Here is an 11,702-nt window from a genome sequence, read left to right as displayed (position 1 = left end):
CCAGTTTCTATGCTGTAGGACTCTATGGGTTTAAAAAATTGTCCTCGTTTATAAACTTTTCAGCAGTGTTTGTGATCACCGTACATTGAAAACTGTTATAAATAATGCTCAATGACAAGGCAATCTGAAGACACACAGAAACATAGGATAAAACAATATGTTATACACAATAATCCTCCCCAGAAGGGCATTTCCCTAAAACACAATGGTAACTATCGATGTTAAAGTTTTCAGAAATAGTTCATTTGAAATAGTTAAAAGTTAGATTTTCAATGAGAGTAATGATTGGTTATTGCTTAAAATAGAGCAGGAATTCTCCTCTCTAAGGACTCACCTGGGACTGTACATTCCTGAAAGAGGAGATAGAATGAAGACATCATGAAGTGTGGAACTGTCGTACTTTGATGACATGCCGATGGTGCTAGTTGGTGTTGCGGAGCTGCTTGTAGGACTCGTTGGAATAACTGGCTGTTAAAGATGAAAGTGAAGCATGATTAGCACTTGAGGTAAATTCATCACATCAGCAAATTAACCCTGAGTATCCTTGTATATTAATAATACGCATGTTACAAACATTCACACCTATTTTAGTGTTAGTGGTCAAGGAAGCAATGCAGGAAAGTTGAGATATGCAAAAAACTCTTTTGTTCTTCTTCAGAATGTGACTTTGGATCACTTATAATTACCTCTGTGTGGTAAGGTGACCATGGAGTTACTTGAAACACAGCACATCTTCAGTGCTGCACTGAGGTATCAACGCAGAATGTGCACTCAAGTCACTGTGAGCCATGAGAATTTGATGTAGCACATCCAAATGATGCAGATTACACTTTAACGTGTAATGGTGGCATCATGACATTCCAGCATTCATGTAGATTTGAATTCTGCTGAGAAATATTGGCATAGCCCATGTGAAGAGTACTTCTGAGTGAAAGTGGATGTTTTGAAGTCGTGGTCAGCAATATACTTATTGTTAGTGCAATGACACTCCAACAACCAGGATTTTCATGGTGTAGAGTCCTGAACATCTCTGCCAAAATTAAATCTGGTACGGGTATTGTTTCCACATTCATTTTTTTTTTTGGAGGGGGAGATCAGAAATGGCTGCAAGTGATGAAGAGACATATTACTGAGTTTAGTTTTCAAATTGTTTGAGTTTTTGGAAGAAATTTGACAATTGTTTGAAGATGTGAAGGAGAGTTAATAGAGGGCAATGTGTTGGTGTAGTGTATTTAGATTAACACAAGAAAATCTGTAGATGCTATAAATCTAAAGCAGCACACAGAAAATACTGGAGAACTCAGCAGGTCAGGCAACATCTATAGAAATGAATAAATAGTTGACGTTTCAGGTCAAGACCCTTCTTCAGGAGTGAAAAGGAAGGGGCAAGACAGCAGAATAAAAATGTGGGAGGAGGGGAAGGAGGATAGCTAGAAGGTGATAGGTGAAGTCAGATGAGTGGGAAAGGTAATGGGCTGAAGAGGAAGGGATCTGATAGGAGAGGAGAGTGGACCATAGGAGAAAGGGAAGGAGGAGGGGACCCAGGGGGAGGTGATAGTAGGTGAGAACAGGTAAGAAGCCTAAATGGGGAATAGAAGATGAGGGGAGGGGGAGGGAATTTTTTTATCTGAAGGAGGAATCAATATTCATGCCATTTGGATAGAAACTACATAGACAGAATATAAGGTGTTGTTCCTCTACCCTGAGTCCACAGACTGTCATGTTGGAATGAGTATGGGAATCAGAATTAAAATGTTAGCCACCGGGAAATTCTGCATTTGGCCTTCTTCCTCTCCTCCATTCAGAGCTCCAAACAGTCCTTCCAGGTGAGGCTACACTTCATCTGTGAATCTGCTGGGGTTGTCTATTGTGTCCGGTGCTTTGGATATGGCCTTCTCAACGGTGGTGAGATCCATTGTAAATTAGGGGACCACTTCGCTGAGCAACTCATCCCAATTGGCCACAAGCGGAACTTCTCAGTGGCCAAACATTTTAAAGAGCATAAAGTAATCAGGGATAATACTGCAGCAAAAGACCATAAGACCATAGATATAGGTGTAGAACAGGCCATTTGGCCCATCGAGTCAGCTCCTTCATTCCATCATGATTGATTTATTATCCCTCTCAACCCCATTCTCCTGCCTTCCCACCATAACCTTTGACACCCCTATTAATAAAGAACCTATCAAGGTTTGCTTTAAGTTTTCCCAAAGACTTGGTCTCCACAACCTTTTGTGGTAATCATTCCACTTATTCACTACTCTCTGTTTCAAGAAATTCCTCTTCAACTTTGTTCTTAATGAAGACGGCAGAAGCTCTGTTCTGAAGCTGTGCCTTCTGGGCCTAGACTACACCACTATAGGAAACGTCCTCTCCACATCCACTCTATCTAGGCCTTTCAAAATTAGACAGGTTTCAATGAGATCTCTCACATTTTTTTCAGCTCCAGTGAGTACAGAGTCAGAGCCATTAAATGCTCATTACGTTAAACTTTCATTCTGGAATCATTCTTGTGAATCTCCTCTGGGTCCTTTCCAATTCCAGCACATCTTTTCTAAGTTATGGGGCCCAAAACTCCTCACAGTACTCCATGTCCAGTCTGACAAATACCTTATAAACCCTCAGCACTATATCTAGTCCTCACAAAATGATTGCAAACTTTGCATTTGCCTTCCTCACCACTGAGTCCATCTGCCAATTAGCCTCGGGAATTCTGCACGAGGACTCAAAGTCAATTTGCACTACTAATTTTTAATTTTCTACCCATTTAGAAAATAGTCCATGCCTTTATTCCTTCTACCAAAGTGCATAACCATACACTACCCATATTTATTCCATCTGCCATTTCTTTGCATATTCTCCCAATCTAAGTCTTCTGCAGACTCCGTTTCTTCAACACTGCCAGCTCCTAACTTTATCTTCATATCATCTGCAAACTTTACCACAAAGTCATCCAAATCATTGACATATAATGTGAAAAGAAGCAGTCCTAACACTGACCTCTGCAGACCATATTTAATGATAAGCAGGCAACAAGAAAAGACACCTTTTATTCCAACTCTTTGCCTCCAGCCAGTCAGCTAGTTTTCTATCCATTCTAGTATCTTTTCTGTAATAGCATGAGATCCTACCTTGTTAAGAAGCCTCATGTATGACTCTCCTTTGTCTATCCTGCTTGTTACTTCCTCAAAGAATTCCAACAGGTTTGTCAGGCAATACTTCCCCTTAAGGAAACCTTGCTGATATTGGCCGATTTGATCATATGCCTCCAAGTACCCAGAAACCTCATCCTTAATAATAGACTCCAACATCTTCCCAACTACTAAAGTCAGGCTAACTGACCTATAATTTCCTTTGTTCTGCCTCTCTCCCTTCTTAAAGAGTGGAGTAACATTTGCAGTTTTCTAGTCCTCCAGAACTGTTCTAGAATGTAGTGATTCTTGAAAAATCATTACTAATGTCTCTACAGTCCCTTCAGCTACTTTTTTCCAGAACCCAGGGGTGTATTCCATCTGATCCAGGTGACTTATCTACCTCCAGACCTTTCAGCTTCCCAAGCACCTTCTCTTTAATAACAGTTAATACACTCCTTTCTGCCCCTAGCACTGTCAAATTTTTGGCATTCTGCCAGTGTCTTTCACAGTGAAGACTGACACAAAATACTTATTAAGTTTGTTTGCCATTTCTTTGTCCCCATTACTACCTATTCAGCATCATCGTCCAGAAATACAATATCCACTTTTGCCTCTCTAGTCCTCTTTACATATATGTGAAAAAAAACCTTATTGTATCCTCTTTTATATTATTGGCTATCTTACCTTGGTGTCAAAATGGTTGTCTAGTGAGGTAGTGTAGTGGGTAGAGCTTGTCACTCTCACTTTCAGCTTCCACTGCAGGCTAGCATTCTTGTAAAAAGGAGAACTGAATATGTATGTCTCTCCCTCCCTAGTGACACATGGAAACTGAACTCCTTTCGGACTCAGGCTGAACTATGGAAGATGGTGAGGAGGCCTGGCCTTTGCACACATAGCACCTAGGCCCACTGGCATTTGGACATGCCCTGGTGCTCGGGAACCAGAATCCCCAGCTCCAAGTAAATAGCCCCACTGTCTTGTGAGCAGCCTTGGGAGAGACGAAAGCTACGGAAGTAAACCTAGACAGCATATCTGGAGAGAAGCCCCAAAGGCGGCTGGATGTCATTGAACATCCTTCTGGCAGCTCCTGCAGCCAAGCTGGCGCCAAGTGTATTGCTTCATAAGCTTTCCTTTGGACTACACTGGTGAGACCGAGAGGGGGATTTTGTCAAATGGGCATTTCAGGTTCTCCATACCTTCTGCCCGGGCTTGTGACGATGATCATCATCACCCATTGTCCTTCAAGACAGTTGGATGCCAACTAACCTATCTTACCTTCATATTTCATCTTTTCTCTCCTTATGGCTTTTTAGTTGCCCTGCTGGTTTTTAGAAGCTTCCCAATCTTCTAACTTCCATTTAAGTTTTGCAATATTTCATGTCTTCTCTTTTTCTTTTGTGCTGTCTTTGCCTTTCCTTGTCAGCCACAGCTGCCTTATTCTCCCTTCAGAATACTCCTTCATCATTGGTATCAATCCTGCACCTTCTGTATTGCCCCCAGAAACTCCAGCCATTGCTATTCTGCTGTCATCTTTTATAGTGCCCCCTTCCAATCAACTTTGGCCAGCTCCTTCCTCATGCCTCAGTAATTCCTCTTACTCCACTGTAATACTAATATATCTGACTTTAGTTTTGCCCTCGCAGGCTGCAGGATGAATTCTATCCTATTCAATTCAGCATGGTGTGGAAACACCAACACCAATATGGAAAAGCCTACAAAAAAAGTAGTGGATACAGCCCATTAAAGCCTTCCCCACCACTGAGCACATCTACATGGAGCGCTTTCACAGGAAAGTAAAATCCATCATCAAGGACTCCCACCACGCAGACCGTGCTCTCTTCTCGCTGCTGTCATCAGGAAGAAGGTACAGAAGCCTCAGGACCTACACCACCAGGTTCAGGAATAGTTATTAGCCTTCAACCATCAGGCCCTTGAACCAGAGGAGATAACTTCACTCAATTTCATTGCCTCATCACTGACTTGTTCCCACTGAACTGAACCCACTTTCAAGGATTCTTCATCTCATCTTCTCAAATTTATTTCTTATTTAATCATTATTATTAATATTAATATTATTATTTCTTTTTTTCTCTTTCTTTTTGTATTTGCACAGCCTTTTTTGCACATTGGTTGTTGTTCGTGCTGTTGGTTGTGATCTTTCATTGATTCTATTGTGTTTCTTGTACATCGTGACATACATATACTTTGATAATAAATTTACTTTGAACTTTGAACATCGAACGATTATGACCACTACATCCTAAGGGTCCCTTTACCTTAAGCTTCCTAATCAAATCTGGTTCATTTTGCAACACCCAGTCCAGAACTACCTTTCCCCTAGTGTGCTCAGCCACAAGCTGCTCTAAGAAGCCATCTGATCGGTATTCTACAAATTCCCTCTCTTTGGATCCAGCACCAAACTGATTCTCCCAATCTAACTGCATATTGAAATCCCCCATGACTATCATAACATTACCCTTTTTTTCATGCCTTTCTATCTCCTGTTGTAATCCACATCCTGGGTTTTTTGTTGTCAAAATAGGCATAACTATAGTAAAAGGTGGTTTACAGTGCATATTTCAAATGCAAGAGGCTTGACAAGAGGGGAGGATGAACTGAGGGCATAGGTTAACTCCAGGAACTGGGATTCAATAGCCGTTACATAAACATGGCTGAAGGAAGAGCAGGATTGACACCTCAGTGCTCCAGGATACAAAGATTGCAAAGGTAACAGAGGTGGAGGTAAGAGAGATGGGGGTGTCCTTGATGAGAGAGGATATAACAATGTTCCTTAGAGATGATACTCCTTGGGGAATCAGTGAGGCCATATGGGTAGAACTTAGAAATAGAGAGGGGATGGTCATTTTGATGGGTCTGTAGTCTCGCCTCCTCCTCCTGAAAAAGTCAATGTTGTAAGCCTAATAGGGTAATATTTGTGAGAGATTTGCTACTATGGACTGCGCCTGCCATAGTGTGAAAATCTTGGAAGGAGTGGAATCTGTCCAGGAAAGCATTCTTCATCAATATATAACCTACCAGAGAAGGTGCGCACTGAGTCCCTCGGGGGGATGAACTAGGCAAGTGGTAGAACTATCTGATGGTGAGCTCTTTGGGTCCAGTGGCCATAATTCTTCAAGTTTAAAATAACTTGTAAAAGTATATGATTGGTTCATAGGTTAAAGTCCTGAATGAGGGTGGAGCAAATTTTGGAGGTATTAGATAGGATTGTGCAGTAGTTGACTGGGTGAGATTATTTTTAGGGAATAGAGCATCTGCCACATGGGGGACCTTTAAATCTAAGATGTCAAGAATTCAGGGTATATTAATAGACAGGATATATTAATATTTGGAGTGACAGGGTCTGATTCAGAACAGCAAGCATGTCTTTGTGGGGGAGAAGTCATGTCTGACATTAGCTTCCGAGATTTAGATGATCTGACGCTGGAGTATAGATATCTGGTGTGGTCCCTTTAAGGGTTCATACTGTCCAACTAATTGGCAATCATGTTTTGGACAACAAGAATCAAGAATTTAAATAGCACCTGAACAGAGCCTCAGTGCTCAATCATAAGCCCTACTAGAGATATTGTCACACGTTTTCTTGATGCTCGGTTCTCATTCCAGCTTTAAACCGTGTCTCGATCCTTGCCTCAGATACCCCAGCATTTGGGTCCTGACTGTCCTCATCAAGGAGGAAACGATGAGTCGACGTTTCAGGCCGGAACCCTTCGTCATGACTGAAGAAATAAGGAGGGGGAAGCATTTGAAGAATGCTTGTAGTTTCAGTTGAAAAACCAGTAATTTGAAAGACAAAGGGGTGGGGGAGGGGAAGCAGGGACACCATAGGTAGGAAAACAATGGGTAGTAGAAGAAGGAGGTGGAGTTCTTCCAGCGAGCTGTGAGTGTTGCTTCGATCCCAGCGTCTGCAAATTATTTTGTGTTTGTTATCCTCATCAAGTTCTCTCATCACAGTATGATTCAGCCAAACATGAATCCAGTGGGGTATCAGAGTTTTTCATCTGCTGTAGCCAGTTATGTTGAGAGGATTTCCAGTCAGAGCCTGGAGATACATGACCTGCAGGTTGCCATGTGTCAAATGGATCACTTTCAAGAGAAGGAAGCCAGAGTCATTTGAGTGAACCTGTCAGTCGCTGTGCAGAGCCTGAACATTTTCCAACCCCAGAGAGATTCGACAGTGACCCGGGTTCTTGCCGCGGCATTGTCACCCAGTGCTCATTAGTGTTTGAACTCCTGCCGTCCCGACTCCCTTCGGAGAGCAGAAAGGTGGCCTTCATTATCTCTCTTCTGACTGAAAGAGCCCTGGCCTGGGCTACTGTGCATTGGGAATGAAGGTTGGAGATTTGCTTGGTTTCAGAGGAATTCATGGTGCAGTAAGGAGGGTGTTCCATCACCCCACTAGGGCAAGCCGAGCTTCGGACCATCTGATGAAGATATGACAGGGCAGACGGTCAGTGGCTGACTACGCTATCAAGTTTCAACCTTAGCTCAAGAGAGTGGTTGGAATAGGGAGACCTTGGCCACTCTACACTGCCACGGGCTCCGAGACGAACAGAAGGATGCTTTCACCTTGGGAGAGCTAGCAGAGGACTTAGCAGTTTTAATTGACCTGTCCGTTCATCTCGATAATTGTCTGGCAGAGCAATAGGGGGACTACATCAAGAGGTCGAAGAGGGTTAGCCTGAGTTTCATAGTTCCACTCCCCAACCTCAGGCCATGACCAGCCCATCTTCTGTTCAGGGTCCTTTCAAGCCCATGTAAATTGGCTGCACTAGACTCTCCACCAATGGGACGTCCTGGTGTCAGAGTCAAGACTACTGCTATTACTGCAGGAAGACAGGTCACCTGCGAAACAAATGCCCGAAGCTGTGGCTGTTGGAAGAACAGCAAAAGACTGTCCTATACTGGAAGGACTGCGATGGCAGCAGCCACCCCGTCCATCCCTGTGGTTTCAGGCATTACGCTGAAGGTGGAGATCACCTGAGATAAGAACCTGAGGCAGGTGAGAGCATTTGTGAACTCTGGGGCAGAGGGTAATTTTCTGGACTTAGGAACAGCCTGCTAACTTGACATACTGCTGCGAGAGTTGAACTAGTCTCTGCCATCCATTGTCTTGGAAGGCCACCTGCTAGATCCACCAACAGACTGTGGCTTTGTAGATGAGATATAAAATCACATGGAAGACATTAGTTTCTACACTATTGACTCACCACTCATAGTCCTGATTCTTGGGTACCCTTGGCTGTCCCAGCATAACCCATCCATGGACTGGAGGGAGGGGAGTATCATTGCTTGGTCCAGTTATTATAAGAGCGGATGTTTGCCAGCGTGGTCTTCCGATCCCCAAGCTCTCCCTAAACCAACAATCAACAAGGGGGCCATCTTCAGTCTGATGTAACTAACTAAGAAATCCACAGGCTCTTTTGTCTGGACTACCAAAGTGGAGGTTGCTTTTGCAGAGTTTAAACAGTGGCTCTCATCTGCTCCAATCTTGGTTTTTTCTAACCTGGACCTTCTCTTCATTGTGGAGGTGGTTACCTCAGACATCAGAGTACATGCTGTCTTGTCTCTACGATCACCTCAGGACAGTAAACTGCTCCCTTGTGCGTTCTTCTCAAGGCGGCTATCCCCGACGGAGAATAACTATGAAATCGGGTGTCGGAAGCTTCTTATGGTTAAGTTAGCTTTAGAGAAATGGTGTCATTGTCTTGAAGGGGGCCAAGAACCCTTTTATTATTTGGACTGACCACAAGAACCTGGCTTGTATTCAGGAGGCCAAGAGACTGATTTCCAGGCAGGCCAGGTGGTCTCTATTCTTTAACTGCTTTAATTTCATGCTGACCTATCAATCGGGGTCAAAAAAACATAAACTGGATGCCTTGTCCCAACAGTTTGACAAACCAGAATGAGAGGAGCAACTGAACACCGTTTTGCCCCAAGCCAAGGTGGTAGTGCCAATTCACTGGGGGATCAATGCTCTTGTTTGCTAGACCCAAGCACACGGAGAGCGTGCTAAGAATGGTTCTCCAGGTCGGCTGATAACCCCAAGTTCTGTCTGGGCTCAGGCACTCCACTGGGGACATTCATCAAGAATAACAGCTGACCCATGGATTGCCAGGGCCCTCGAGTTTGTCAAGAGAAGGTATTGGTGACCCAGAATGATGAAGAACATTCGGTAGTATGTGCAGGTATGCTAGGTGTGCGCCCAGAACACGGAGCTCTGCACCAACCTCAAAGGCTCTTCCACCCCCTAACTGTACTGGAAAAACCATGGGCACACATCTCCATGGACTTTGTCATGGGTCTCCCACCAACAAAGGGGAAGGCTGTCATATTGGTAATTATCGATTGGTTTTCGAAGGCCTTCAAGTTCATTATCTTGGATAAGCTACCATCTGCAGCTGAGATGGCCGAAATAGTCCTGGATCAGGTCTTCAGGATCCATGGATTCACTGTGGACTTTGTCACGGATCATGGTCCAGAATTCACATCAAACTTCTGGAGGGTGTTCTGTAAGCTGATTGGGGCAACAGCAAGCATTTCCTCTGGGTTTCGCCCACAGTCCAATGGCCAGACAGAGTGGCCCAACCAAGATTTGGAACAATCCCTAAGATGGCTGGCCTTAGAAAGTCGTGAGGAGTGATGTGGCCATTTGACGTGGGCAGAGGTTGCCCACAACACACTACAGCATTTCGGTGCATGGGATGACACCATTAGAGCACCAGTTTGGTTATCCTCCACCGCTCTCTCCAGAACGGGACGCTGGGGTTGGGGTTTCTGCGGTCAAAGATCTCGTCCAATGCTGCAAGCAGAAATGGATCAGCGCAAGAGAGATTTTGTTGGCCTCTACGCGAAAGGTGGAAACAAGGCTAACCGAAGGAGAATTCAGGGACCCACTTTGCAGCCCGGGCTAGAAGTCTGGCTGTCCAGCTGGACTCTAGAAAGTTGGTGCCCAAGTTCATTGGACCCATCAAAGCCCGAAAGAAAGTAAATCCAGTGGCTTAGAGCTTGCAGTTCCCCAAGACCCTGAGGATCAATTCCACCTTCCACATCGCTAAGTTAAAACCTGTCTGCACTAGACCCTTAGCCTCACCACCACTGGCCCTGCTGCTGCTTAGATTTATTGATGGGGAACATCAAAAAAAACTCTTGGATCCAGTTCTCATCCACAACTACCATCACTGTCTCTCCAAGCAGCCAGGGCCATCAGGAGCTGGCCATAGGGGAGGGGGTCCTGTTACGAGATGCACCCAATTGTGCCATCTTCTGGGGTTTAGATGCTCTGACTCTCCAGAGTATGGGTAATGGGTGCAGTCCCTTTAAGGGTTGAGAACCGTCCCACCAATTGGCAATCATTTTTTGGGTGCCAAGAATTGAGTATTTAAAAAGCACCTGAATGGAGCCTCAGTGTTCAATTGGAAGCCTAACTAGAGATATTGTCTAGTGTTTTGTTGGTGCTCAGTTCTCGTTTCAGCTTTATACCATGTCCCGATCCTTGTCTTGGACTTGGGTCCGAAACATCCTTGTCAAGGTCTCATCACATTAGCAAAGCCATTGAAAAGATTCTTCATGGTAGGCTGCTCTGCAAAGTTAACTCGCAAGGGATCCAGTAGGAGATAGAAGATTCAATTTATAATTGGCTCAGTGCTAGGAAGCAGAGGGTGAAGTTAGAGAATTGTTGCTCAGAATGGAGGTCTACACAGAAGTCAGAGTTGGGACCTTTGCTTTTTGTAACTTATATAAATGATTTTGATGTGAATGTAGAAGGCATGGTTATTAAGTTTGCAGATGATACCAGAATAGGAGGTGTTATAGATAGTGCACAAGGTTGTCTCAAAAAAAAGGTTACAAAGGTGTCTCGATCAACTCAGCATGTAGACTGAGGGTTTCAATCCAGTACTACAGCTTGGGAGATCAAATCAGAGTAGTACTTATAGAGCAAATGGCAGGACTCTGGGGAGTGTGATAGGTGATGTAACAGAGGGTCCGAGGAGTGCAAGGGCATATTTCACTGAAAGTGCCATTGCAGGTAGATAGGATAGGGCACTGTGTACAGGAGTTGGGAAGTTATGATGCAGTTATATAAGACATTGGTGAGGCTGTACTTGGAGTGTTGTGTACAGTTTTGATCGCTGGTATAAGAAGGATATTATTAAACTAGAAAGAGTGCAGAAAAGATCTATCAAGGATGTTTGCGGGACGAGGAAACCCGAGTTACACGGAGAATGGAACATTACTCCCTGGAAGGCAGGAAATTGAGGGATGACCTGATAAGGGTATTTAAGATCATGAGGGGCACAGACAGGGTAAAATCACAAACCTTTTGTCAGGAAGGAGTGCTGAAAACAAGAGGGCATAGGGTGAAGGTCAGTGGTGAGTGGTTTAAAAGGGGTATCAGGGGCAGCTTCTTTATGCAAAGGATGCTGCGTATTTGGAATGAACTGCCAGAAGTCGTGGTTGAAGCGAGCACATGAGCAACACTGAAAGGCCATTGAGAAAGGCATTGGATAGGTGGGCTTTGGAGAGTTATGGGCCAAATGCAGGCAGATA

At 44.1% G+C, this 11,702-nt stretch overlaps 1 protein-coding gene across 1 annotated transcript in view; it reads right to left on the bottom strand.

The window, feature by feature from the left end:
• The window catches only part of LOC140204068 (connector enhancer of kinase suppressor of ras 2), an 807,212-nt gene that overhangs the window by 287,452 nt on the left and 508,058 nt on the right, over positions 1–11,702 (bottom strand). Inside the window, 1 exon segment of the mRNA XM_072270362.1 lies at positions 335–468. Coding sequence (XP_072126463.1) covers positions 335–468 — 134 coding nt within the window.

The sequence above is a fragment of the Mobula birostris genome, chromosome 10, assembly GCF_030028105.1.
Source record: "Mobula birostris isolate sMobBir1 chromosome 10, sMobBir1.hap1, whole genome shotgun sequence".
NCBI lineage: Eukaryota > Metazoa > Chordata > Chondrichthyes > Myliobatiformes > Myliobatidae > Mobula > Mobula birostris.
Note: the sequence above shows the minus strand (reverse complement) of the source record. Positions and strands in the feature narration are given on the sequence as shown.